Source organism: Annulohypoxylon maeteangense (genome assembly GCF_022496945.1).
Source record: "Annulohypoxylon maeteangense strain CBS 123835 unplaced genomic scaffold GGS22scaffold_2, whole genome shotgun sequence".
Taxonomy (NCBI): domain Eukaryota; kingdom Fungi; phylum Ascomycota; class Sordariomycetes; order Xylariales; family Hypoxylaceae; genus Annulohypoxylon; species Annulohypoxylon maeteangense.
Window position 1 is genome coordinate 2,408,508 of NW_025953249.1, and position 25,316 is coordinate 2,433,823.

At 48.7% G+C, this 25,316-nt stretch overlaps 10 protein-coding genes across 10 annotated transcripts; 5 read left to right on the forward strand and 5 right to left on the reverse strand.

Annotated features, from left to right (window-relative positions):
• The first annotated feature begins 1,168 nt into the window (after nucleotides 1-1,168).
• On the forward strand, nucleotides 1,169-3,648 carry GGS22DRAFT_153490 (FAD/NAD(P)-binding domain-containing protein). The gene is made up of 3 exons (XM_047959858.1): nucleotides 1,169-1,921; nucleotides 2,218-3,000; nucleotides 3,101-3,648. The coding sequence occupies exons 1-3, from the start codon at nucleotides 1,805-1,807 to the stop codon at nucleotides 3,320-3,322; spliced, it is 1,122 nt and encodes a 373-aa protein (XP_047823079.1). The 5' UTR covers nucleotides 1,169-1,804; the 3' UTR covers nucleotides 3,323-3,648.
• Nucleotides 3,649-3,653: 5 nt separating this feature from the next.
• Nucleotides 3,654-5,498, reverse strand: GGS22DRAFT_69054 (actin cytoskeleton-regulatory complex protein). Its single transcript, XM_047967810.1, has 3 exons — nucleotides 4,969-5,498; nucleotides 4,660-4,894; nucleotides 3,654-4,570 (listed from the first exon to the last, which is right to left on the reverse strand). The coding sequence occupies exons 1-3, from the start codon at nucleotides 5,203-5,205 to the stop codon at nucleotides 3,837-3,839; spliced, it is 1,206 nt and encodes a 401-aa protein (XP_047823080.1). The 5' UTR covers nucleotides 5,206-5,498; the 3' UTR covers nucleotides 3,654-3,836.
• A 260-nt stretch (nucleotides 5,499-5,758) lies between these two features.
• GGS22DRAFT_153494 (uncharacterized protein) lies at nucleotides 5,759-9,115 on the reverse strand. The gene is made up of 7 exons (XM_047959859.1): nucleotides 8,936-9,115; nucleotides 8,299-8,883; nucleotides 7,991-8,156; nucleotides 7,807-7,937; nucleotides 7,547-7,750; nucleotides 7,125-7,473; nucleotides 5,759-7,072 (listed from the first exon to the last, which is right to left on the reverse strand). Exons 2-7 carry the CDS (start codon nucleotides 8,634-8,636, stop codon nucleotides 6,047-6,049), a joined length of 2,214 nt encoding a protein of 737 aa, XP_047823081.1. The 5' UTR covers nucleotides 8,637-8,883; nucleotides 8,936-9,115; the 3' UTR covers nucleotides 5,759-6,046.
• Nucleotides 9,116-9,510: 395 nt separating this feature from the next.
• On the forward strand, nucleotides 9,511-9,850 carry GGS22DRAFT_184824 (uncharacterized protein; the record flags this gene model as incomplete). Its single annotated transcript, XM_047964229.1, has 3 exons — nucleotides 9,511-9,521; nucleotides 9,578-9,705; nucleotides 9,765-9,850. The coding sequence occupies 3 exons, from the start codon at nucleotides 9,511-9,513 to the stop codon at nucleotides 9,848-9,850; spliced, it is 225 nt and encodes a 74-aa protein (XP_047823082.1).
• Nucleotides 9,851-9,942: 92 nt separating this feature from the next.
• On the reverse strand, nucleotides 9,943-12,548 carry GGS22DRAFT_196869 (Sds3-like-domain-containing protein; the record flags this gene model as incomplete). Its single annotated transcript, XM_047965898.1, has 4 exons — nucleotides 9,943-10,876; nucleotides 10,943-11,429; nucleotides 11,485-11,554; nucleotides 11,612-12,548. 4 exons carry the CDS (start codon nucleotides 12,546-12,548, stop codon nucleotides 10,430-10,432), a joined length of 1,941 nt encoding a protein of 646 aa, XP_047823083.1. The 3' UTR covers nucleotides 9,943-10,429.
• A 742-nt stretch (nucleotides 12,549-13,290) lies between these two features.
• On the forward strand, nucleotides 13,291-15,071 carry GGS22DRAFT_184826 (uncharacterized protein; the record flags this gene model as incomplete). Its single annotated transcript, XM_047964230.1, has 3 exons — nucleotides 13,291-13,301; nucleotides 13,360-13,426; nucleotides 13,479-15,071. 3 exons carry the CDS (start codon nucleotides 13,291-13,293, stop codon nucleotides 15,069-15,071), a joined length of 1,671 nt encoding a protein of 556 aa, XP_047823084.1.
• A 530-nt stretch (nucleotides 15,072-15,601) lies between these two features.
• On the forward strand, nucleotides 15,602-18,284 carry GGS22DRAFT_153500 (tubulin/FtsZ family protein). Its single transcript, XM_047959860.1, has 5 exons — nucleotides 15,602-16,021; nucleotides 16,229-16,287; nucleotides 16,370-16,680; nucleotides 16,746-17,249; nucleotides 17,306-18,284. Exons 1-5 carry the CDS (start codon nucleotides 16,010-16,012, stop codon nucleotides 17,785-17,787), a joined length of 1,368 nt encoding a protein of 455 aa, XP_047823085.1. The 5' UTR covers nucleotides 15,602-16,009; the 3' UTR covers nucleotides 17,788-18,284.
• A 22-nt stretch (nucleotides 18,285-18,306) lies between these two features.
• GGS22DRAFT_69151 (uncharacterized protein) lies at nucleotides 18,307-20,605 on the reverse strand. Its single transcript, XM_047967813.1, has 3 exons — nucleotides 20,133-20,605; nucleotides 19,733-20,064; nucleotides 18,307-19,639 (listed from the first exon to the last, which is right to left on the reverse strand). The coding sequence occupies exons 1-3, from the start codon at nucleotides 20,410-20,412 to the stop codon at nucleotides 18,614-18,616; spliced, it is 1,638 nt and encodes a 545-aa protein (XP_047823086.1). The 5' UTR covers nucleotides 20,413-20,605; the 3' UTR covers nucleotides 18,307-18,613.
• Nucleotides 20,606-21,679: 1,074 nt separating this feature from the next.
• GGS22DRAFT_184829 (uncharacterized protein) lies at nucleotides 21,680-22,718 on the forward strand (the record flags this gene model as incomplete). The annotated part of the gene is made up of 3 exons (XM_047964231.1): nucleotides 21,680-21,926; nucleotides 21,999-22,448; nucleotides 22,504-22,718. 3 exons carry the CDS (start codon nucleotides 21,680-21,682, stop codon nucleotides 22,716-22,718), a joined length of 912 nt encoding a protein of 303 aa, XP_047823087.1.
• Nucleotides 22,719-22,917: 199 nt separating this feature from the next.
• On the reverse strand, nucleotides 22,918-24,188 carry GGS22DRAFT_177794 (oryzin precursor; the record flags this gene model as incomplete). The annotated part of the gene is made up of 3 exons (XM_047963539.1): nucleotides 22,918-23,390; nucleotides 23,452-23,872; nucleotides 23,934-24,188. 3 exons carry the CDS (start codon nucleotides 24,186-24,188, stop codon nucleotides 22,918-22,920), a joined length of 1,149 nt encoding a protein of 382 aa, XP_047823088.1.
• Nucleotides 24,189-25,316: the final 1,128 nt, after the last annotated feature.

Genomic DNA, 25,316 nt, shown 5'->3' on the forward strand with positions numbered 1-25,316 from the left:
GATCATCGTTCTCGCCACCGAATGCCGTTGAACGATCCAATGATCTGTTCTATACGAAGGGTACAGGAACTCATCCGTTGACTCCAATTCGATTTCGCCTAGTAGGCATTGTCGGCTTCGACTGAAGATTAGTTTGCTTGTCACCAATAACAAATATGGTGAAGTTCTCAGTATGCGTGTTGGTTATAATCCCAAGCATTTGATCAGCTTCATTTATACTAAGCTGAACAACTACTTCTTGGGTCTGCTGTGTCATGTTTCGGCACACGTGGAAGTCCACGACACGCAATGGTGGTACTGAGCTGATTCATGCAAGTCCGATTTTCTGCAATGCATTCCTTCAGGTTCAAGCTGGTGATGTATGGGCAATCGGCGAACGTTGGAACATTGGCTGAGAAACAAGAAACCACATTTTGCTTATGAGAGATAGGTTAGGTGGTGACGACCATTTAAAATGAGCACTGCAATTATATATGTACAAACTAACAGTCGGAAGACTAACACAAAAGGTCCCTGCAACAGATACAATCCCATTTCGAGAAATTTCCCAGATAGGGAACATCTGACTTACCATTTCATAAGGCTGTCCAATGAATCGAAGAGAAAAAGCAGCCCCCTGTCTTCATTGACCCAATAGTTTGTGCCTCCGATACGTCTTCGAAGCCTTGAACGCATAGTCTTTCGGGACCGAAATACCTAGACAGCTAGATAATTCGCACCTGTCTTATAGCCACAAACAATATCTGGAGGACCTAGCATCGGTAAATCACCGCTGACCTCAGAAGTCCTAAGCCCCTTGGAGATACGTATCCCCAACCTTCTTAGGTACAATACAAGCAACGTACCTAACCTATGGAGGGTCTTTATTCAACATGCAAGTCTCAATCTCAAACGACAACAAACAAGATATTAGTCATTATATCCCTCGGATTATTCATCCTAGCATGGAACTAACAAAGGAGGCTGAGTTGCATTTTCTTAGTTGGATTGACAACTTTTAACTTATTAAGGTCTAGACGGTGGTGTGGGTTTGGGGAATTACCGTGCGGACGGCCGCCGGACGGCGGATAGAGACATGACAGGGGGACAAAAGGGTGGAATAGGTGGAAATGGCTACGAAATGCCTCCAAAATGGCTGCCAATTGTTACACAAGACAACCTTCCGAACCTGAAGGCTTTTTCCAAACGGCCGTTACTCCGATTCCCGATACTGACAAATTAAGAATAGTCGTGTCAGCAGCAGGATGAATATTATTCATCCAATGATTCTCTGAGTACGAGGTACCATAGTACCTAGACATACCTGGACATCTTTGATGGCTTGATGGCTTATGCACAAAGCTCGTTGACGTGCTTTTAGACCTTGGACATTGACACCTGAACAACAGTCTCGACCGATCTCCATGACTGGGGTCTTAGGCCGGCTGGTTTGAGTGGGGTCTCTCCGTTTGAGGCGTATGCGTATGGGAGAGAAAAAAACAATATTTTGATAAGGGTCCGTTCCTCCCTGCCGTGAAACGGACAAGCTCATAAGACATACATAACTGCCCAAGTTTCCAACTATCACTTTGAATCTTCTCGATTCTCTCTTCCTACTTCTTTACGACTAATACCTCGACAATACACAATACGTATTCTGGTATTTCGACAACAACCCTACAACTTCTCATTTTGTAGTTTATCCCTCTTTCTTTGTAGACTGTTTAAGTCTATTACTTCCTCATCCTAGACAACTTAGCTAGGTACCCACAAAACACAACATAACACAACGAAACCTCTAAGCAACCGGACTTCGCCAACCACAATGACCAAAACAATTGTAGTTCTTGGAGGTGCCTACGCAGGCGTGGGAGTCGCACATAGACTTCTGAAACACACGAAACCCTCAGTGAAGGATCTGAAAGTTATCCTCGTTTCTAAGGTAAGAAAGCTGTTGACATGCACATACAATTTAGTCTGGTCCAAAGACAATGGGAAAGGCTGGGAACAACGCGACAACAGCAATGTGTCTTGTCTCAACTGGCAACGACGGGGATCACATGATATGATTCTACATACTATTACCATACACTCGCAGACGCGAAACATTGAATCCCAGCCAACCCGCTACGTTTCAGCCGGGAATGGAAATTAAATTGGAGACGTAGCCGCGAATCATCGGAACGCTCACGGACGGGTTACGGATCTTCTAAACATGACACTGACCTATCGTCGCAGAACAGCCACTTCTACTGGAACCTAGCATCGGTCCGTGCTATCGTGCCCGGCGCCTTGAAGGAGGAGCAGTACAGCTTGCCGATCGAGACGGGATTCGCCAAGTACCCGGCGGACTCCTTCGAGTTCATTGTCGGATCCGCCGAGGGCGTTGACGTTGCCGACAAGATCGTTAGGGTCGTGACCAACAGCGGCGATGAGAAGGTCCTAAACTACGACCACCTAGTCGTGGCCACTGGCACGCGCGCCATCAACGCCACCGTTCCATGGAAGAGTAACGGCACGTACGAGGAGACCGCGGCCCAAATCGCCGGCATCCAGGACAAAGTCAAGAGCGCATCGCACATCGTCATCGCAGGCGCAGGCGCCACCGGCGTCGAAGCCGCCGCCGAGCTCGCCTTCGAGTACGGCGACAAGAAAGAAGTCGTCCTGCTCTCCGGCGACGCAGAGCTACTAGGCGGGGACAGCCTCGCCTCCAACGTCGCGGGCGAGCTCAAAAAGCTCGGCGTCAAAGTCCGCAAGTCGGCCCGCGTGACCGAGACGAACGAGCTTCCCGACGGCAAAACCGAGGTCGTGCTCCAGGACGGCGAGAAGATCTCCACGGACCTGTACCTCCCTACCATGGGGGTCGCGCCGAACACCGACTTCCTCCCCGCGAACCTGCTGACGGATAAGAAGTTCGTCGACATCGACGAGTTTTATAAGGTCAAGGGCGCCGAGAACGTCTGGGCTGCTGGCGACGCCGTGTGGAAGCCCAAGGGGAGCTTTGTGCTTGCTGATAAGCAGGTGAGTTTTCTTCTCTTTCTGAGCCTTGAATACCGCGGTTATCTAGGTGACAGGCAGAATTGTGTGATTGTATGGTTTGCTAACTTGACGGGTATAATAGGCTGCCGGTGTCGCCAAGAACATCGACCTCGCGCTCAAGGGCAAGCCGCCCGTCGTCGTCAAGACGATACCGATGGACGTTCTAATGGTGGCCACGGGACGAAACCGCGGCGCCGGTCGTCTCGGCCCCGTCAAGGTCTTCTCCATCATGGTGTACATGATAAAGGGTAAGACGCTCGGCACCCAGCAATTGGCGGGCTACGTCGACGGCAGCGCTTTCTAGACGCCTTCCGTTTGAAATGCCCATGGTTTTTGGTTATAAGTCTTCCCGAATGGATGAATCGGTTTTGGATGAGATCGGATAATAAGTTGCTGCGACGAGAATTGGGACCGAGAAGAGAAGAGATCGTAATGCGTAACCCCCCAAAGATAGATACCCCTAGTTACCCCTTTTGGATGATGGGACGCTTCTTGATAGTAACCGAGTAGCGTTGTAATAGAGAATAGATGGTATTTCTCGTAACAAGCCGATTCTTGCATTTCGTCTGTGCTACCTACCTACCTAGGTATTCAGCGTTCAAACACTAGAAAATAAAAGGTTTATCAAATAGTAAATTTGTAGTTATACCTAATACCCATCCCGAATCAATTCTATCGACCCGTAACGGAGCCATATCCAGAACTTGTACACTTGCATTACAGACTAAGTAAAGTAGCTCGCTATCCGTTTCCCCATCTCTTACGTAGAGAGATAGACGGACACCCATCCCCATAATCGCGATCTTCCACCACCCACCCTATCTCCCCGTCTTCTCATCATCAATCTCCCGTCTCAACTGATCCAAAACCTGCATCCGGCCCGCAAGATGCGTCTCCAAGCCCTCGACCTGCTCCTTCACCGTCGCCAAATCATCCGCGACACCCCGTAACCCCGCCCCCGTCTTCCCCTTCCCAGTCCCCTCCTCCAGCTCCCGCAGCTCCCTCCTCTTGTAATCAAGCAACTGCTCCAGCTCCCTCTTCACAAGCGCCGGTTTCGAGTCCCGTTTCCCCCCGCCGCTCCGACGTGTGGCTTCCGCTTCGACCTTCGCCATGCGGTCCTCGAGCTCTTGCAGCTGCTTCTTCAGCCGCACTTCCTCCCACTGCTCGTCGCTCTGGGCCGCGCCGAAGTCCGTGCCGGTCGCTTTGAAGGCCCCGCGCCCGAGGCGCGTGAGGTACTGGTCGCCGAACTTGGCCTTGCGGCCCGTGCTGGTGTTGTCGTCGGCCTTGGCGGCCCACCGTGACGCTGCTGGGTTGTTGCGGGCGCTGTCGACTTGGTAGTCGATTTGGTTGCGCTCGAAGGACGAGCGGAGAGACGCTGGGACTGTTCGTGGGATCCGGAATCCTTCGTGTCGGTTGTTGAGGATGTGGAGGAAGGCTAGACAGGCGTCTTTGTTTACTGTGCTGCTGGCGGATGGGTTGATTAGGTTCCATGCTGAGCGGACGTCGGTGTCAGGTACGTCGAGGGATTCGTAGAGGTCTTCTAGGGAGGTGACTGGATGGACATTTCTGTTAGTGTTTCCCTTGCTTTCGTTGGTAGATCCTAGATAGTCCCTGGGATAGGGGTAAGAGGGGATGACTTACAAGCTATCTCTCCTCGCATGTCTCGGTTTTCTTGATATATGGACTCGTATTTGGATTTGTCCTGGGGGTTCATGTACCAGTCGAAGCCGTCCTTGAGTCCTGGCGTATCCGAGTCATCATCGACCTGCTCGAACTGTACTTGCTTGCCGGTGAGGGCGCGGTTGGCTTGGACAAGATGGGCTTTGGATTCGGGGACCAGCCAGTCCGGCAGCGTCGCGGGCACATCGTTGTATTCCTATTATTATCGACTAGTTAGATATGCTTCCTCGGACTGAGTGGAATGGGGAGGTACGAAGAGAGGTTGCTTACCCCATTCACTATGTCGAAGATGATGCGCATAGCAACGCAGAACTCCTCGAAGTCTAGATTCCCGTCATTGTCGACGTCGGCTACATCCCACACACGCTCGAGCTGGTCGTCTCTCAATCCACTGTTCTTTAGCAATGGCGCAGCTTGTTCGCCCGTTAGGTATTTGCCGCCATTGGTCCGCGTTGTGAAGATGTTCCAGTACGTTTCGATCTCCTGAGCCTCGATTCGAGGTGCCATCGTGAGGCACTAGATCGTAGACAGGTTAAGCTCGTTATTATATAGGTGTACTCTCTCAACCAGTTTGATGATGACCTAATTCCTATCCGGCCTTGATCGTCCCGCAAGCTTCAATTAAAGTCGATTATGTAGAAGTATGAATGAGGTAACTAATTATTCGCTGTTCGCAACCTTGCCAGGTACCGGGTCTTTACGACGTATGTACATTGGGGTACTTCGAAGGTTACCATGCAACTAACCGTGTTGGTCGGTGAACTTTAATTGGAGCTTAAGCTTGCCGGGGTGGGCAGGGGTACGTTAGCTGTGGCTCAGCTTGATACAGTATGAGATCATTGCATTTTCAACTAATTCTACTGTACCCCAAGAATCTTCGGGTTATAAAAGGGGAGAGTATCTTGTTAGATATAATTATCGGACCTCAGCCACACTATTGAGATGCAATACTATTGAAATAGTAAATCTCATAATTATACTCTGTAGGGTATCATGTTATGATACTTAGCATCTATAGCGTCTACAAGGAATCGTCAATCACGCTAAACACATTCAACATGCTCATATTGTCATTTATCCGGTACTTGTGAAGGGCTTCACCAGAGTAACCCCTACCTACGTACGTTTTGCACATATACTCTAGCCTATCATTATAGGCTTGATTAACCCATTCCAAACCCGTTTCCATTTCTAAACGCCCTACCAATCCGACTACCAGCAAATGCAACGGCGCCCAGGAAGGTAATACCTACTAACCGTCGCCATCCTACGGATATGGCCCGAGAAATACCTAACATCCGCATCGATTGGCTCGCAAGTCTAAACAACTATCATCGTTGAGTGGGTATCATGAGACGACTGCGGCTGTACTAGCTCCAACGGCTCCTTCATTTCCAGACATGGCTTTTTGCACTGCTTCTAAGAAGCCAGGCCGCCATTTCTGTAAAAACTTGGCGGCTAGGGGTCTTGTGTCTTCATAATCTGACCAGATATCCTGTATCGCATCTAATGCAAGCTCTCTGACCGGCGGGCGCAGCATCACCAGGTAATATAGCGTTGTCAGTGCTAGATTCACTAAGCTGGGATCTCGACATAGAGTCTTGATCCGCGTCAAGATAGCGGGGTTGAGCTCGGGTAACTCGCTGAGGAATCGTGTCAGAACTTTGTCTTGTCCGTGGAGGTAAGGGATAAATCCATCTAAAAGACGAAGGGCCCATTTTTCGTAATTAATAGCCACATCACGGACAACAGGCGAGGATGCTGCGGAACGCTGTTGTACTTTGTCGTTATACCATTCCTCACTTAACCAGGAGACGGCTACTTCGATCCGCTTGCGGAAGTCCTCCAAGACGTAGTTAAACAGCATCTCCCGAATGGAATCGCTGAGCTGGGGCGGTGGAAAGACGCCCTTGGTATTCTCGTCATCCTCTGACATGTCAAGTCCCGCATTTGCTCGAGTTGCTAGGCGAGTAATTACAGTAATCCACGAGTCTCGGTCGTACGAGCTGGCCGCTAGCCTATTAATACCAGCTTTGGTTTTCTTGACAGCCGGGTCCTCTAGTGTTCTCATAGTGCTGAACACTCTCGTGATCGACCCTTGTCCCACTTTAGCGGCCTGATCCGGATTCAACGTGGGCGGTGGTGGTAGTCGGAATGTAGGTAATGCCAGCCCGCCTAATGCAGGCTTTTCTAATTCGCGTGGCTGTTCTGCTGGCGAAGAGTCAAGTTTGTTCAAGATCTGCTCCGTGTCTTCTGCGGCATAATAATCCGGTTCATAGTCATCCTCATCCTCTTCAACATCGAGTGGCGCCGTCTCGGGATTAATTGGCTCGGGCTGAGCCACATTGAGCGCTGCTAAGCGATCTCGTACTCCCTAGAATCTTATAAGCCAAGCATGGGGAATGAGGCGGGCAGTCTGAACATACCTGAATAGCCCGATCTAACAATTGCTGGTCTATCCGGGCGATAGTTGTGACACTGATCTTCGCGGCGAGAGGTGCCGGAACATTATCACCTACGTTAAAGTGCTTCAGTCCATCATTATTAGTAAATGTGAAGACATCTGCGAGGGTATGAGGTCCAGGCTTCAATGGAGTTATCTCTATTTGGGGATTGGATGGCGTAGTTCCTGTTCGTTGGCGCTTGGTGTCTTGTGCATCAGCCTGCTCTGCCATGGCTCTTTTACGGTTTCCCTCGTCGAAGATCTCGGCTCGAGAGCGCATGAGTCGCTCAACGTATTGTTGGATACGTCCGATCTGTGGATTCTGCGGGTTTCTACAAAAAGATTAGCGAGGTCCTGTAATGAAATTAGAGTGATGAGGAATTGGTGATTCTGGAAGTATCCTACCGTCTGGATAAGTGCATGAGGAGCATTCGTGTCGTTTTCTCCATCGACTTGACAAGAACTTTGATCTTAGGCGTCATGGGTGAATTTGCTAGCTTCAAAGGGTTGAAGTTGAGAACCGTGTTGAGGATCCTATTAGACGTTGCTGGTCTGTTTCGGACAAGGATAGACAGTGTATTCAATGTAGCATCTACAACCAAAGCATCACTTAGATATTTTGTTAGCTAATAACAGATATATAGAATACGACGATATTATCCTACCTGCTATTGTCCTGCAAAACCCCGAGCATTCTGTCTAAGAGCCCCGATGCTTCGGCCTCAAGTTTGGGTGCGTCAAGGACTGGGTGATTTGGGGGGATCATGAGCAGCGATATGTCGAGAAGGTCACCGCGCTAGGAACAGAATCAGTACTGCTTAAATCATACCAGCTCGAAGAAACTCTTACTCTTGGCTCTGGATTTATACTCTGTGTCTGTGCAAGTACCACGCGTTGAGCGAACTTGATACAGCATATTCGAATACTCGGTGGGGCATTATCCCAGATTCGCAGAATAGCAGTCTTTATATCGGTCATCCGATCCCATGTGGGCGTGTCGTAGGAGTTGTTAATACTAATATAATTTGAAGAGTCAGCGATATGACCTTTGATTACTTCTCAAGTGATGCATGGACGCATGGAATCTAGGAAGAATGTGTGCGCATGCGCACCAAGAACTACGAGGAATCTACAATAACAGGCTGGGCAGAACCTACATCCATCGTAACGCCAGTGGGTATACACTAGCTGCCGTTTGAATAACGCTTTTCAATACAGTAACATCTTGGTTAACGTCTTCCACCAGTAGCTTTAGGGTCTCTAGCACTAGTAAAGACAATGTCTCTTTCTGGCCCGGCGCAATTGCAGGAGTAGCAAATGCTTCGGCAAGAAACTCGGCGCCCCATCGTCGGAATTCCACTTGGGCGGATGGACCTATAATGGGAAGGGAAGCTTGGATGACCTGTGTATAGTAGCCCGCGTTTCCTAATACAAGTTTGCGCGCCCCCTCAAGTTGGCGAATTTGGTCTTGGACGGATAACTGTGCAGTCGCCATTGCGGTTTACTCGGGTAGACCCAAGCGGGTCCAAGATATAGTCGAAATCAAACGGGTCGAGAGACAGAAGTTGTAGCAGAGTATGAACTATAAACCGACAATGATAATCATGGATTGAAAATGGTGTTTGATGGTTAGGAGACCGAAGCTGAATTAGTAGGTTGTCAAGATTCGAGTTGTTGAGTCGTTATGTGCTCAAGTGAACAATGTCGTTGATGTATTATGTCGCGTCGTGGATTCGTGAATGCTTGGTGATGTCAATTAAATGATCGCCAGGTATTCTGCACCGTTTTCCATACCGTGCGTGCTAACATCAGCGATTGAAAGATTTAGTTGCTGGTATGATCTAATGGTCATATAGAAAGTATCTCCAGACCATGTGATGGGGTGTGAAAGAGGTTGTCGACGTAAATAATTAACAAGTGGAATTGAATAACTTCCAAGGTTGGTACTGAAGTCTTCACCCGACAACCTTGAAAGGTAAAGAAAGCTTGCTTCAGGGTGTCCTACAGCACTAGAAGGAACAAAGCTCAGATCAATCTGGTTTGGGTTACACAGGGGTCTTTACAGCTTGTTAACCGAAGAATTGCCGCTTTCCCGCTCAGACTTGCTTTCTGACTAGCCGTTTTAAGATTAGTATGAACTGCAAGAATGAACATTTGAACCAGTTGACTGCAGCATCGTCAAATCTTTAGGAAGGTACTCTGTACTAGGTACATACCTAGTACTACATACCTTGTACGAAGTACAATCGCAGAATTGATACAGTGGGCTTGGCATTGTCATGCTCAACTTCTCACCTTTCACCTATTTCTCTAATTCTTGTCGCATATCATAAGAAACTCGCCCTCCTGGGCAAGGCACGGCATACAAGATGGCTGCTGGGTAATTCTGCTTTGGGGCACTACTTTCTACTATTTTCATGTCTAACAACCTTGTAGACTCGGAAGCTCTTCATACTACGATAGACGACAAAGACAATCGCCCGCCCTCATCCGAGCAAGGCGACCTTACCTCTTTAAGAACGCCGTACTTGGATCCGCTGTCGCCGCCTTCGCTGTTGGCGTTTGTAAGTGTCCATTCGAAGGAAAACTAGCCTCGTCCATTTTCTTATATCGATACTTGCAGATGTGTACACGATCAGTGTCGTCGGACAAGATGAATTCGAAGATGTCAAGGTCCCGAGCGCGCCGCTTCAACCCGAGAAGAAATAAGATGTAACATGGTACACTATCTCGGGGTTTAGGAACCGCGACGGGGATATGGAGTTACGAAACAGGTTTATAAAAATCTACATCTGGTCGGGCACGGAAGGCAAAGCAAGGCAAGGCAAGGCATAAAATTGGAAATGGGTCTTCCAATTGGTCTGAATAAGTTAAGCTGAATGGTATCATGGCCGACGTAGGGCGTGTAAATGAATGGCAAACCCCCAAACGCCACGAATGTGTCTATCAAGACAGCCCGAAAATATATATAATAGTGACCTCCCGTGCTCTACAAAACTTTTCGAAGACGCCAAACCATTGACAACGCAAGAGCACGACATCCATGACACCGCTTGGTGATATCTATGGATATTCAGCATACCTAGACAGGTAGAACACTCCTCTATCGTAAGCCGTGACGCCAAATGCAAAAACATATGCACAGGGTATAACGTCCTTATTTCCTATCCCGCAACTTATTCAACCCCAACAGCTCAAAGGGAAGTCGGCGATCGTCTCGTCGGTTAGCTACCCTAGGTTGCGCCAATATTCAGCCCTGTCCTTAAAAAATCCCCCGGTCTAAAAGTATCATAAGCTACTGACTGATTGGCCGTTTTCATGTCTTGCAGCTGTTTCAGCCGCTCTCATACTCCGTGCTTTGGTTTGCTCTAATAGGGTTGCAGCTCGCGTGACTTCGGGCGAATTAGAAAGCTGCCTCGGTACACCCTTCTGGGTCTTCGAAGGATTGCTGGATGGTTGTGTTGTTGATCCATTAGAAAATGGGCGCGACGGATGAGAACTTTTCTTCGACCCAGATGGTGCATTCGGCGCGGCGCCTTGTGTATGTGCTTCGTTTTGTCCTGAGTGTTGTCGTTGGAGAAGATGAGCGTTTGACGGGTGGTTAGGATTTGCCCACGGAGTCTGCTCAATGAACTGTTCTCCTGCGGGACCAAGACTCTGACCGAACGGCAACCCTCCATAATCCACGTAACTAGGTCTGTGGACGTGGTGCCGGGGCGCCGCCTGGCGATTTCTCTAATTACACCAAGTCAGCACTCCTATTCTCGGGCAATGGGTGATCAGCTATCGAGGATATCTCACATTCATAGCGTCAAAGTCATCGTCCAATTCTTGCAAGGTTGCCCCTTTCATATCTGGCGCGGCAGGCATGCCTTCGTGTTTAGCTATACCAGACAAAATGGAGACCTCTTTGTTATACGCCAAGGCATTCTTAATACGTTGTGTCGGATCTGAAGGGAAACGAAGACCAAATTCGGGAACGTTGTTGGCTTGCTTGCGGCGTTCGTGTTGGATGTCGTACCACTGTTGGCCAAGCTCAGCTAAGATCGTTTCTCTCGACTCCCTGACTGATTGGAAGTATTGAGAGTGAATTTGTGAGCGCCTAGCCACGGCCCACCTATCTAGAGCCTCTTTATTAAGCTCCAATTCTCGGTTTGCTACGCGGATTCTTTCGTCTCTTCGGGCGTCTATGCATTCCATCATAGCAAGATATTCAGGGTGGGTTGGGTTGTCGGATCGCAACATCGCTTCTTCTCGGTTCAATGCTTCCAGTCGCTCTTCGTATAGCCTAAAGCAGTGTTAACTTATTATTGATCTTGGTCTAGGAGAACAAGGTAACTTACCTATCTCTAAATGTTGCGAATCGTTTTTCGATTGCCGATAATTGATCGAAGGCAGTCCTTTTCCTCTCGACTGTGCAGATTGTGTCAGTGTTACCCCTTAGCCATGATTAGAGCAGTAGAAACGTACGTTCTTCCTCGTTTCTGTGAGCCGCTTCTGCCTCTTCATCAACATCGGCTTCGGCCTGTTCATCTTCTGCAGCATGAGCCCCGTCTTCAGCTATCGCAGCAACCGCAGCTCCTTCTTCGTGTTCATCGGTTCCGGTAGGTTGCTCTACGGCTTTGAGCTTCTTTGAACCACTACGCGTCTGCTTCTTGGGTACGGTCTCCGAATCGGATTGGTTTCCTTGCGCATGGTCATCGCCATCATCTTCACCGGCTACGACGTTATTTGCCTCGTCAAGCGAATGTTCTCCGCTATTCGTATGTAATGATGGGTCCTCCTCATCTATCATGGGAGTGTCGCCATCCATATCTTGCCGACTAGGTGTTGGGACAGAACCGGTGCGCTTTCGTGTAAGTTGTGGCGGCACAGAAGTTACAGCAGGTAAGGAGCGTTTTCGTTTTCTACTCTCAGCTTCTTGGCTTGCAGCTTCAGCTAGTATGCCAAGTATAGGGGATTGGTTTTTGTTTGGTGTCTTTGTCTCTTGCGCTGGTGGACTAGAAGCTATTGACATTTCTTCCTCAAAGAGAGGTGCGTCATCCCTATCTTTATCCTCGCCCGATCTTGTAATATGTCGTCGCAATTTGCTTGAAGCACGTTCGTAGATGTGGCCATCGGTTTGTCGACTTAGAACGATGTCCTTATGGCGGGTAGGGTTTCGGGGCGTGTCGTAGAGACGCTCAGTCTCAGCTTCCGTGTCATTCGCGTCAGAAAGGTCGTCAGGCGAGCTAAGGTCCTCATCGCGATTGTTGGGTGTAGCACTATTTAACCCATGCATACCGTCTGGGTCAGCATCTTTGTCTTCGACGTCGCTCAGAGGACTTGAACCATCGTCGTCGGAAAGTGGCTCGATCGGTGGGGGTGGAATGGTAAGCGGCGCAGGCGCCGTGTCTCCAGTTGCCATAATTTCGTAATGGTGAGTGTTCTCCCTTTTCGATTTGACGATGGGTTGGATGTGGTATTGAAGGTTAAAGGCAAATAAATGGCGATAAAAAGGGAGAACGTAGGTTATCGTAGGAACAAGTTGTCAGAGGAGTTTTCAAAGTTGGACGGCTTGAGATAGTCGAGGGGAGTAAATAAGAAGACAGTGGATCATAATATTAAGTAAAAGCTAGGCTTTTTAGAAAAGGGTTATAGCCTAGGCAATTAAATGAATATCAGATGTAGTTAAAAACGAGTGTCTTCTGAGTTGGGTGTTAGGTGTTAGGTGTCGAAGGTGTCGAGGAAGAAAAAGTGGTGGTGATCCAAATGGGAGGGTTTGGTTCGGTTTGCGCGCAAGTCAGTTGGAACGAACTGATTGTGACCCCCAGCCGCTACATCGCTGCGTACAGCACCTACCTAGGTAACGTCCCTTCCCCAAAAACATGCTACTTACGGCATTCGAGCGAAGCCCGAACTAAACCGCCTTTATCGATAACGATGGCGCGGTAGAACCATGGAAATGTCGGTATCTACTTTAATCCGATACCAAATTTCCACTAAGTGCTCCATAGGCCCACTTAGCTTGCATGGCGATAAGATAAGAAATCCCTAAGCAGCAACTTTTTTTTTCTTGTACCTCGACTTGGCTGGCGCTATATGTTAAATGTTAATAATAACTTCAACTTTATTGGCATAAAGGGTAATAAACCAATTCGTATTGCAAGATGGCAAAATCGTAAGTAACTCGAAAATACCGTCTAATTTTAATAATATAGTATTCTTACCAAAGTTAGAAAGCCTAGCTTGACAGCTTCAACGAAAGCCATTGACCCCACGCTAGATGCTCTATTCGCAAGCAGTGTAAGTTCGAAATGTCAATCATGAGAGTGTTAACAAACTCACAATAAATAAGGCCGGTCCTGTACAAGTCCCTCCTAAGACAAGATACTCAGAGCTACCTCCTCCGAAGGAGAAGAAATCCTCGCAAAAATCCGAGCATGTCGGATCAGATTCGGACGATGATATCGAGGCAGACGAGGAGCACGATGATGAATCTTTGAGCGAGTTGGATGAGGATATCGAGGACATTGATGCTGAGGATATTGCCTCGGATGAAGAAGTAGGGTCTGAAAATTCAGAGCCTGCAGAAGCATCAACTATTTCTCAAAAGAAGGAACGCAAGAGAAAGCGCAAAGATGAGCATGATGACTTGGAGGATAAATACATGCGCAAGATTGCCGAAGACACCGAGAGGGAGGCGCGATCTGATAAGCGCCGGAAGGGCGAAGCTGGTCAAGTTGTGAACGGTACCACCTCTGAAAAAGAAGGAGACTCTGATGAAGACGAAGCTCCAATAATTCACGAGTCGCTTCGGGAGAAGGTAGAAGACCATGCGGACGTCGAGATCGATAAAGCAAACCGCACTTTATTCCTTGGCAACGTTTCGATCGAAGCAATCACCTCATCTAAAGCCAAAAAGCTTTTGATGTCTCACCTCTCATCTCCGTTATCAACATTGGATTCATCTGGAGAGGAGCATAAGATTGAGTCGATACGTTTCCGTTCGACTGCTTATTCTACTGGAGCTGTACCAAAACGAGCCGCATTCATCACTAAATCCGTTATGTCCGCAACAACAAAATCCACCAATGCCTACGTTGTCTACTCAACACCGCAAGCCGCACGAACTGCGCTCAAGGCTTTGAATGGTTCTGTTATCCTTGACCGCCATATGCGCGTTGATAGTGTGGCGCATCCCACTGCAGTTGATAACCGAAGATGTGTCTTCGTAGGCAACCTCGGTTTCGTAGACGACGAAACTGTGTTAAACACCACTTCTGAAGGGGAAACTACCACCAAGAAGCGAACAAAAGTCCCATCAGATATCGAAGAAGGGCTGTGGCGGACTTTCGGTCAGCACGCCGGCAGAGTGGAAAGCGTCCGTGTCCCTAGGGATCCGAAGACGCGGGTAGGCAAGGGCTTTGCATATGTGCAATTCTACGACGCCAATCATGTCGAATCTGCACTGTTACTGGACGGCAAGAAATTTCCTCCGATGTTGCCCCGAGCCTTGCGTGTGTCCCGCGCTAAGGATCCGCGGAAGACGGCCCTCGCTGTAGAACGAACTATGAAGGCCAAACTTGAAGCCTCGAACGGGCGTGAGAAGAAGTCAAGCAGTACGAAACATATACCAAAAGTGACACCGGAGCAGCAATCTCAAGTAGGCAGAGCCGGGAAGCTCTTAGGTAAAGCCGCTGCAGCAAGGCAACGACACGAGTTTAAGGGGGACAGAAAGCAGCCCAGACAGAGGAATGAGTCAGCAACCAACGGAGCCTTCAAGACGCCAGAGCAGATTGTCTTCGAGGGTCGTAGAGCTAGCGAAAAGGATGGCAAACCTAGAGATTTAAAGTTCGGCAAGACGAAAGGCAAGAAGGGAGTCGTCAAATCAAAGACGAAGGGTCGAGGTGCCAGAAGAGCAGCTGAATGGAGAAAGAAGGGCGAATAGTTGTGTCCTTGGTGAGCATGAGTATGAGTATGAGTATGGGTATAGAGATAGGTATAGTCTTCACGATTACTTCGTCATGTGATCTTTGATACCCATAATTGGTCAAGATATCTACTGAAGTTGCAGAGCGCCTACTAAGTACCTACCTACTGTGCCTAGAATCTAGATAGGCTGAATTAACTATTTCTGTGCCTCTGACACGACATAGTGCATCTTCATGTCCAGTCCAATTGAAGAGTAATTATTCGGCATAATGTAGGTAACAGTCCAAAATTAGTTTGCATTTAATGTACCTAGTAATGTTTGGCCTCGATATTCTAGGTTAGTTGCGTTATCTACCTAGCCAGTAAGTCCCTGCCATATCTTGTTTAGTTTCCACCGGGGCGGTGTGTGAGGAGGTTGGATATAAAATGAAAGCTGTCTGATTTCGCGCCGTCGATTAATGATTGTTCTGGTACAAGATCTACATGTACCTTCTATATATAACCATCACATAAATGACACAGAGCAGGTACATGAGACACAGGTGGTGTATACCTTCCATCTCCCCCTCTATGGCCAGTAAGGGATAGATTACACAAGCCTAAAGACTATCGCGTAAGCTACCGGCCAGCTCTACTAGGTACCCTGGTTGTCGTGCCTTCCATTTTGCTCGAAATCGATCAAATCAATTGGACAACCCCTGAAACCTTGCCCCTCATTCTCAATTGATGCGACCAACTTGGAGTGAATGGAGTGAATATTCATTTTCCCCACACAAAAACCTACCACCCACTCAGTGCTGCACCCATCTTCACCTTGAACCCACACCTCCTTTTTTACACTCTTTCAAACCACCAGCGCTGTGCGCATTCGTCTCGACCTTTTATCTCCTCTAGATCGGTCTCGAATCCCGTCGCAGAACTCTAATCTTCAAGTTCTGACATTATCATTTCATCATGAAGGGTGAGGTAAGTTATCGAAAGCTCTCTGATCTAGTTGTAGCTATCACCCATCCACCGCCTTGTGGACTATTTCCTTACCAATCTACCATGATACGTACTGAAACTCGCTTGGATATTTCAATTACACTACTATACACATCCGCACCTCTAAAATATAATTATATTTAGATATTTTATCGAAGTTATATCTAACTAACATGTTGCTTCTCCCAGATCCTCCACCTTCACTTGGGCCAGGCTGGTACCCAGCTCGGTAACAGCGCTTGGGAGCTGTAAGTGTTACACCGCTTTACCAGTCTACTAGGTAGCTCAGTGTGCAAAGTCCCTATAACTTACCACTATCACAACATTTAGGTACCTTCTCGAGCACGGTCTCGGAGCCGATGGTCGACCCGACCCCAACGCAAAGGACGTCCTTGATGGTGGTTCTTATGAGACCTTCTTCACGGAGACGAGCACTGGCAAACACGTTCCTCGTTCCATCTTCGTCGACTTGGACCCTTCCCCGATCGACGAGATCCGAACTGGTGGCTACCGTCAACTTTTCCACCCCGAGCTTCTGATTAGCGGAAAGGAAGATGCTGCCAACAACTATGCTCGTGGTCACTATACCATTGGCAAGGAGATGGTTGACAACTGCCTTGACCGAATCCGACGTGTTGCAGGTGAGAATAAACATTGCCTATGCAGTTCAAAAGGCTCGGACGATCTAAACTAATATATTCGACAGACAACTGTAACTCTCTTCAAGGTTTCTTGATTTTCCACTCGTTCGGTGGTGGTACCGGTTCTGGTTTTGGTGCTCTCCTCCTCGAGCGTCTTTCCACCGAGTACGGCAAGAAGTGCAAGCTCGAGTTCGCCGTCTACCCAGCTCCCCGAGTCTCTACTGCCGTCGTTGAGCCCTACAATGCTGTTCTCTCTACCCACAGCACCATTGAGAACTCCGACTGCACATTCCTCGTCGATAACGAAGCTGTCTATGATATCTGCAGACGCAATCTCGATATCCCTCGTCCTAGCTACGAGCATCTCAACCGCTTGATTGCTCAGGTCGTCAGCTCCATCACCTCGTCCCTCCGATTCGATGGTGCCCTAAACGTTGATCTGAACGAGTTCCAGACCAACTTGGTTCCTTACCCTCGTATTCACTACCCTCTTATCAGCTATGCTCCTGTCATCTCAGCTGCCAAGAGCGCCCACGAGAGCTTCAAGGTTCACGACCTCACCTTCCAATGTAAGTTCCTATTAGAGTTAAATAAGAAGCTTCCAATCAGCTAACATATTTCTCAGGTTTCGAGCCCAACAACCAGATGGTTGTCTGCGACCCTAGAAACGGAAAGTACATGGCCGTTGCCCTTCTCTACCGTGGAGATGTCGTCCCGCGCGACTGCAACTCCGCTATCGCAGCTCTTAAGGCAAAGGCTTCTTTCAACCTTGTCGAGTGGTGCCCAACTGGTTTCAAGTTAGGTATCAACTACCAAAAGCCCATGGCTGTTCCTACCGCCTCCCCGTCCGACGGCGGTCTTGCGTCTGTCGACCGCTCCGTGTCTATGTTGTCCAACACGACCGCCATCGCGGAGGCCTGGTCCCGTCTGGACTACAAGTTCGACCTTATGTACAGCAAGCGTGCCTTCGTACACTGGTACGTTGGTGAGGGTATGGAGGAAGGTGAATTCTCCGAAGCCCGCGAAGATCTCGCGGCTCTCGAGAAGGACTACGAAGAGGTTGCGGCCGACAGCTTCGAGCCTGACGAGACTGAGGCGGAATACTAAGCTTTCTGCGTTTTGCGCGTATAATACCCCTAGGTTTTCCCCTCGATTGAATCCCGTTCTTGTTCTGTACAAACCAGTGCCATACCCCCTTAATCCTATTTCTTCGACGTTCTAAGTTGGCGAAAATACTTGTGTGTGGTTGGAGTTGCAAATAGAGCAATGGAAAAACTTCCGTGGATACTAAGTATCTTGCTATTCTTGGAAGGGGAGAGGCTTGTAGCGAGTTTACGACGGCGGCGTCTCGGTTCGGAGGCTGTTCGACGATCCGATAAGGTATCTGATAGGCGGTCGATGGACGGAGTGCCCTTGCTTCTTCTCCTTATAGCTTCTCCTGAGTTGTCCTGTCTTCTCCGTACATTCATAGTGGTTGCACAAATTCCGCGATGTCGAGTAGGTTGATGAATGAGATCAATGATTCCCCCCAAACCTTATCTATGCAAATTGTGAATTGGGGATTTGTTTAGAAAACCTAAATAGATTTAAGCCTTGATACTCCATTGATTATTAAAGTTACGTAAAGCCATCAACATTACTTGAATATTCATTCCATGCAGGTTCAAGTCAAGTAGCACTCAGCTAATTAAGCCTCTTACACCATTCTCCCAATTACTCTGTATTAGAGAACTACCTAAGTGCTTAGTGAAACTCACAAAAGTAGCTATCGTAATAGGAGAAAAAAGACACGGGAAAAGGGGATACGGGGTAAGACCGTAAACACAGGGGTATCATTTCGTTTCCAACAATAATTCAAAGGTAACATTCATCGTGGGGCATCGACTACTCATCCTCTGATAGACCCCATCCATCCATTCATCGCATCCAAGACTTAATCTTGGCTTTCTTGGTTTTCTTGGTTCTCCTGGTTCTCCTGTCTCTCTCGCATTCGCAAATTGTTGAGCTCCTTAAGACCCTCGCTTGTGCGGTTAGCAAAATAGCGGAGGGTTCTCAGTGTCCACGGGTTGTAGTTCGCAAACTTGCCGTCGATGGACTTCTGCAAGGTCGAAGTCGGGTGGCGTTTTGCGGGCGGATAAAGCGATGCGTCCCAGTCCTCGGCATTCACTTCTGTGGGGCGCTTTCGATCTGCCATCGCCCAGGCGTCTTGCGCTTCTGTTCTTGGAAGGTAGACCACGGGCAAGCCTTCGGGCGTATTGGGCTGTTCGTAGCCCATGAAGACTTCCACAAAACGCTGCTCTATAGTACGATCAAGCCCGCAGGGGTCAGAAATGTCATACTTGACAACCGCAGGCGCCTCGATTATTCCTCTTCTCACAAATCGGTCATAGCCCAGGTTAGTGGCGCGACACACGCGCAGTTGTGCGCGGATCTGGCGTAGGTACGTCGCAAGCCAGCGCTGGTTGGCCCTGGGTCGCTTATTGGGTAGGCCGATCCAGAGATCTCCATAGTTCACCGCCAGGGACCACTCGATGCAATACGTGGTTTTTAGGTACACGTTGTCAAGGTAGAGCTCTTGGAGACAGTTGGCAAAGTTCTTGAACATGCACACTAACGCATCAGCCTTGATGTTGAGGTTACGGAGTTCGAGGTAGGTCAAGTTCGGTAAGAAAGACTTGGGCGGGCGGACGATTAAGGGGAGAGATCGATATTCCCAGTCGGAGTGGGTAGAATCGGTCGCCTTTGTGGTAATGAGCTTCGCGGGTCTGGGGGTATCGCCAACGTCCAAGTCTATGAGACACAGGCTCTCAAGCTTCCCAGCCTTGCAGATCATCTCCCATAGTCGGTGAGCGTGCCAGAGAGGGGCTTGACCAACCCAGTGTCGTCGCAGTGACAAAGACAAGTGGTTTAGTTCACCAAAAGTTTTGATGATGTTCTTCACGTCTGATGGATTTCCCCACTACAACAAGAAGAGTTAGCAAATTCTCATTCCGCAAAGAAGCTGAGAGTCTTCAGAGTAAATGACTCCCCAATCATCTAGATTAGAACATACCAATTGGCCGATCGATATATCAGACAGATTCTCCAACGACAACGTCTTCAACTCCTTGGAACCTTCTCGTCGGTTGGCTAGCAAATCGAAGGTGTTTCCCAGGATCATAGTAGAAGCACGGTATTGGAGACCACAAGCTACCAGCTGGAAAGGCAAGTTCAGCTTCATGGAGGTAGTATTCGGAGTGTAATTGAGCATCATCTCAAGGGCGGCTCGGTATTCCATGGGCGTAAATGTGTCCTCGTTCATGCAGTACCATTCTCGTAAATTCGACACCCACTCCTTCATCTTGGGGATAGGGGCGAACGCATTCTCCAGAAACTGGCATTCACCTGCGGCGCCATATTTGTTAGCCAAAATAATCATGTAGCAGAAAGTTCATGAAAAAAAAAGTGCGTACCATCGTCTCTCACGACCATCATATCAATGAACAAAGATTGACAATAAGGTGCAATGCGACGCAGTGCCTGGCGCTTCAAGGGCGCGCGCGTGTTTGCCTGGTAGTAGTCTACGCGAGTGTAATCTATCGGAAGAGTGCAGAAGGCAATGGGTCTCAAGATCTCGTCGAATAGTTTGCAAACCTTGCGCAGCTCAAGAACCATGTTCTTGTCGCCATAATAAACCACGGCTGTCCATTCGATGATTTGGATAACGATCTCTGTTGGAAGCGTGTTCATCATGGTCGGTTAGGTGATCGGCCTAACCGATCGTGTTAGTAGGCTTAGGCAGTTGCGGTTGTTGACGTGCTGCTTCGATTGGGAAGATCGTGTAGATTGAAAGGTAGAAAGGTAGAAAGGTAAAAGTAGTAGAATTGTCAAGTGGTAGGTAGGTAGAATAAACGTTAGGACGGTACGTGACAACCAAAGGTTGCGCGATGATATTGGATTGAACTTCGGATGCAATTTCCAAGGTTGTATTTCGGATGTCTATGATAGAAGGTGCATCCCTGCATAATGCCGGCAAGCTACCCCTGCAGCGCCCTATATCTAGTGGGTACCAGTATGCTTTACAGCCAATCAAATAGCTGGTTGCACAGCATTACTTGCCATTTCGACGGAATTCCCCCACTTTGTGATCTCTCGTCCTTCAAGTCAACATTTGATCATAAACCTGACAATGAAATAATAGATTAAACACTTCGCTATCGTCACTCTCCTCGAAGTTCTTGCGTTTTATCTTGATATCGTATGTTCTTTTAGGTCTCTAGGAGCCTAAAGTGCGTATATTACTCTTAATCCAACCCATCCTAGCCGGACTGTCTTCATTGATATTCACCAATCCACAGCTTGCCGATGTAGCTCACTTCACAAAACGGATACTACCTTCTTACTATTCAAAGTCCAAACAACCCTCCCGACTTTGATAGCGGCAGATTTTCCGTCTATCGATAAGAGTACCTATGAGCGTTGATTCCATTTCAATACCTACCGATCGTGTACCGAATTCCAGGTTCTGATATAAAACGCACAAGTCATGAGCATCGAAGATTATCCGTACACGTTGGCAGAGATAGAAATCACTGCCCCAACGATTAAATTGCAGAATGATTAACAAGACCACCCGTCGATACTCTCACCAACTTCATCATGAATACTTCATTCTCCTAAGCAAAGCTAGCTCTAAGGAGAATATATGTCTTTTATCATTGACATTGTCTCGACGAGGTTGACAAATAAGTATTTGATAACAACTTCACTACAAGCGTAGGAAATATCCGAAGGGGTCCGAAGGATTCTAGAGTAGATCAAGGGGGGTCTCTCGAATCTTGACCAAAGAATATAGTACTCCACACTACTCCATAGGTACGATGCCAATCATGTCATCACCATCCTTTAAAATTGAATCATATCCATCCTACCCAGATATTCATCTTCCTAAGCAAGGCTTTTAATATATATATCCTACTCCATCCCCTATTTTGAAGAAACCTCGTTTTTATTATATATAATGCCCCTAAGCAAAGAGGAAGCCGAGGCACGCCTCACGGCTCGAAAGCCGATACCGAAGCCGAAACCGGCCTATCTTCCCGTATCTGGATCGCCATTGACGGTTGACAAGGATTTGTATGCTTCAATTGCGACGGCCCCGCGAGTTCCCATCGAAGAGTTCGTCATCCCAATTAGATCTGGGAGAGCCTGGAAGGCACCCGCCGGGTCTATCGTCCGGATTAGCACTCCCGAGGGCCCGCAAGTAGGTATGTACGATATGGGGGACTATTATGCCACTCATCAACTCAAAGCAACCATTTACTAAACAAATACCTCAGGTGACCTGAATATCTGGAATGCGCATAACCCGCGCGAGAGGTTCTGGGCGTCGCGCACGAAGCAACTATATGCATCCCACGTTTCGACGTACGACAAGCTGTGGTCGTGCCTCCCTTTCATGCGCCCCCTCGTGACTATCGTCGATGATAGCCTCTCGTGGTACGGCGTTGACGAGCACGGCGGCCGCGTTCATGACTTGTTGGGGACCCGGTGCGATGGATATATATCCAGCGTACTTGCAGACAAGGGATACGACTTCCACTGCCACTCTAATCTTACGCGAGCGGTTCTTCCTTTTGGTTTAAATGAGAGTGACGTCCACGATGTCATTAATTTGTTCCAGGTCACGGGGCTTGACGAGCAAGGCCGCTACTTTATGAACCCGTGTCCAGCCCAGAAAGGAGATTACATCGAGTTCCTTGCCGAGCAGGATGTATTGATGGCATTAAGTATGTACCATTCCCTTCTCATGCAATCTTAATTACTGTTACTAACGCCGCGAAGGCACGTGTCCAGGCGGCGACTTATCGCTATGGGGGTTCGGAGCCGACAGCGAGAAGGAGATGATCAAATGCTGCCGGCCACTCAAAGTCGAAGTCTTTAAGCTCGAGGACACAGACTTCCTACAGAGAAGTGGTTGGAAGCCTGCTGAGACTGCGCCATACAAGGGATTGCATGGCATGCTCGTGCCTGAGGGAGAACACGAGGCGGCTAAGTAAAGTGATTCATAACTGACATAAAATTACGCTAACTGACTTACCAACCACTCAATGCGATACCTATGCTGCACATCCTAACCTTGAACCACACACATACATACCTACATACCTACCTACATCCTCACATATCCATGCTAACCTAAAAATACGTGCTCGTGATATCCATTGTGTCCCTGTCATAGACCTGTCCGCTATGTCGCTACTGGCCGTTATATGCAAGGATATTATGGTTGGACTGAGAATCCGTCACCACATCCTGCGTCGCCAGCTCCTGGATACGATCGCACAAAGCCACCGGATCACGTGCTCCCTCCAAGCCCAAGAGATAGGCGCCCAGCCCAGCCACGTGCGGGGTCGCCATCGAGGTGCCCGAGATTATCGCCGTGCTGCCGTTGTTCCAAGTACTTAGGATGTCGACGCCCGGCGCGAACACGTCGATCAAATCCCCGTAGTTTGAGAACGGCGCTCGTTCGTCGTCCGATCGCGTTGCGCCCACTGTGCATACCGTCGGCTCTGACGCTGGCGAGTACAAAGACGCGTCTATGTTCCCGTTGCCTGCGGCGACTGCGAGGAAGAATCCCTCTTTGACGGCTTCGGCGGCGGCTGTGTTCACGGATGAGGAGAGCAGTTTCAATGCGCCGAGGGAGATGTTGCCGACTGCTTTGCCGATCCCTAGGGTGCTTATTAGTTCCGATAGGGGTAGTGGTAAATGTGGCAGTTATATGAAACTCACTGTCTTTCGCCTTCGCGTCGTCGACCGCCCACTGCAGACCAGCGATGACTTGACTAATTGCACCGGAGCCGTCTGCGCCGAGGACCTTGACGGCGATCAAGTGCGTCTTCTTGGCAACACCATATGTCATTGAACCGGTCGTACCAGCGACGTGGGTGCCGTGGCCGTTCTCGTCCGTGTCGTTTGTGTTGCCGTCGACGAAGTTCTTGCCGAACGAGGCGCGGCCTTCGAATTCTGGGTGCTCTGTGTAGATGCCCGTGTCGATGATGTATGCGTACGTGCCCTTGCCGGCCGTCTCGTCGTATTTGTAATCCGAGCTCCCTGGCTTGCGGCTAGAGAGCCGGGCTAGGCCCCATGGCGCGGAGCTTTGCGTCGTTAGACTGTTGATGCTGACTTTGAAGTCTGGCTCGATGTAGGCGACCTGGAAAATATCAGACTCGTTATATCCTGTCAAGGAGGGGAAATGTGATTTCTAGACTGACCTCGTCTAAGTTCGCAATCGAGCTGATCGCGTCGTCCGAAGCTGATATCGAGTACCCGTGAAAGCTACCTATCTTGTAAGTGTGCTTGGGCTCAGTGCCTCCTAATATGCCGGCAAATGTGCTGTGGAGGCTAGCTGTCGCACTCTCTTTGAGTACGGCAATCCATTTACCCGGAATAGCTTCACCTCGCGCCTCTAGGATGGGGGCCGCGAAGGTAGCTAAAGGGGCTGCTAGGAGGGCGCCGAGGAACTTCATTGTGGAGGGTTGTATCCGGTCTATTAGAAATTGCCTATGGTATATGAGGCAATGCTGACTCTACTTGATATCGCACTTAGAGGGGAGAAAGAGAATATTCAAGTGCGAGTCTAGAGACCAGGACCAAGCTGCTAGCTATAATGACTCGAGAGCAATGGATACGGGCGCATAGCTCAACTTTAAAGGCTTAAGTTTTTTCAAGCATTGCGTGCTGCTCGCTGACATGAGCTCTCCTCGCAGGTCGATGCCCGATAATGCAGGGCCCGGCATGGCATTGCGACCTGGCGCTGTCACGATGCATATCATTTTCCCCCAGACAATTTCGTCCCGTCGTGACACCGCATCCATACTACCTAGGTAGATAGCCTGGTCGTAACTCTCTCTTCCCTCTCCTTTCGGGAAAAAGAGATTGAAGCTCAGGCGGGATAGGGTCGTATTGGGAGGGTCCTGCCAAGCATGCGCCAGGTTCCCCTCAAGCTTTTGAGTGCCGGGAACCTTAACGATGATGCGAATGCCATACGCTTCCTCTAGTGACGGGATCCGCGGTAGTAGCCGCCTTTTCCCCTCATTGTCATGGTAGACATCCCGTGTTGTTAATGGGTAATTACTCGAACACTATAACCGTGGCAGCTTATCAGCGATCTTCGTCTCAATGCCGTCCCGGGTAATCAGCTGACCGCCTGAGGATGGTGATCTATGTCTATACTAGACAACCACTACCCACTAGTCGATATATCAGAGTTCAGATAACGGGTTTATGATGGGAAGTCTAGTCCGTTAGGGACGTCATGGCGTTCGTCCGATATTATAAGACGCGATATGGTGTAATACATATCTCAGGTAGATATGGGAGAGCAATGTAGTCTTCATTGATCTACGCCTTATCCGAGGCACGAGAACAGAGGCCCACTTCCGCGATATTCCTTGGTCCGTGTCTGGTCGGTAATGCGTGAGTTCATTTATATATTATGCATGGAGATACCGAGATTCAAGGAATATCGTGGAATTGTTTTATACGAGAACTTTAAGTGAAGGCTGAATAATATTATTTCAAGATGGACTGTGATCTTATTAATCAACGGTCAGGTTCAGGGGTTTGGTTTTTAAGCTTTGCAGAGGTTGAGGGAC

What these genes read in the sequence shown, in the direction of transcription:
- GGS22DRAFT_69151 (XM_047967813.1), bottom strand. Translation starts at nt 20,412, where the DNA reads ATGATGAACACGCTTCCAACAGAGATCGTTATCCAAATCATCGAATGG. An exon ending in GATGGTCGTGAGAGACGATG is followed by an intron (nt 20,065 to 20,132) that starts GTACGCACTTTT and finishes ATGGCGCCGCAG; the next exon opens with GTGAATGCCAGTTTCTGGAG. An exon ending in ATATATCGATCGGCCAATTG is followed by an intron (nt 19,640 to 19,732) that starts GTATGTTCTAAT and finishes TTCTTGTTGTAG; the next exon opens with TGGGGAAATCCATCAGACGT.
- GGS22DRAFT_153500 (XM_047959860.1), top strand. An exon ending in GGTAACAGCGCTTGGGAGCT is followed by an intron (nt 16,288 to 16,369) that starts GTAAGTGTTACA and finishes CACAACATTTAG; the next exon opens with GTACCTTCTCGAGCACGGTC. An exon ending in TCACGACCTCACCTTCCAAT is followed by an intron (nt 17,250 to 17,305) that starts GTAAGTTCCTAT and finishes CATATTTCTCAG; the next exon opens with GTTTCGAGCCCAACAACCAG.
- GGS22DRAFT_69054 (XM_047967810.1), bottom strand. Translation starts at nt 5,205, where the DNA reads ATGGCACCTCGAATCGAGGCTCAGGAGATCGAAACGTACTGGAACATC. An exon ending in TCTTCGACATAGTGAATGGG is followed by an intron (nt 4,895 to 4,968) that starts GTAAGCAACCTC and finishes CGATAATAATAG; the next exon opens with GAATACAACGATGTGCCCGC. An exon ending in CATGCGAGGAGAGATAGCTT is followed by an intron (nt 4,571 to 4,659) that starts GTAAGTCATCCC and finishes ATGTCCATCCAG; the next exon opens with TCACCTCCCTAGAAGACCTC.
- GGS22DRAFT_153494 (XM_047959859.1), bottom strand. Translation starts at nt 8,636, where the DNA reads ATGGCGACTGCACAGTTATCCGTCCAAGACCAAATTCGCCAACTTGAG. An exon ending in CCACTGGCGTTACGATGGAT is followed by an intron (nt 8,157 to 8,298) that starts GTAGGTTCTGCC and finishes AAATTATATTAG; the next exon opens with TATTAACAACTCCTACGACA. An exon ending in GTTTTGCAGGACAATAGCAG is followed by an intron (nt 7,751 to 7,806) that starts GTAGGATAATAT and finishes AAAATATCTAAG; the next exon opens with TGATGCTTTGGTTGTAGATG.
- GGS22DRAFT_153490 (XM_047959858.1), top strand. Translation starts at nt 1,805, where the DNA reads ATGACCAAAACAATTGTAGTTCTTGGAGGTGCCTACGCAGGCGTGGGA. An exon ending in AAGTTATCCTCGTTTCTAAG is followed by an intron (nt 1,922 to 2,217) that starts GTAAGAAAGCTG and finishes CTATCGTCGCAG; the next exon opens with AACAGCCACTTCTACTGGAA. An exon ending in TTGTGCTTGCTGATAAGCAG is followed by an intron (nt 3,001 to 3,100) that starts GTGAGTTTTCTT and finishes CGGGTATAATAG; the next exon opens with GCTGCCGGTGTCGCCAAGAA.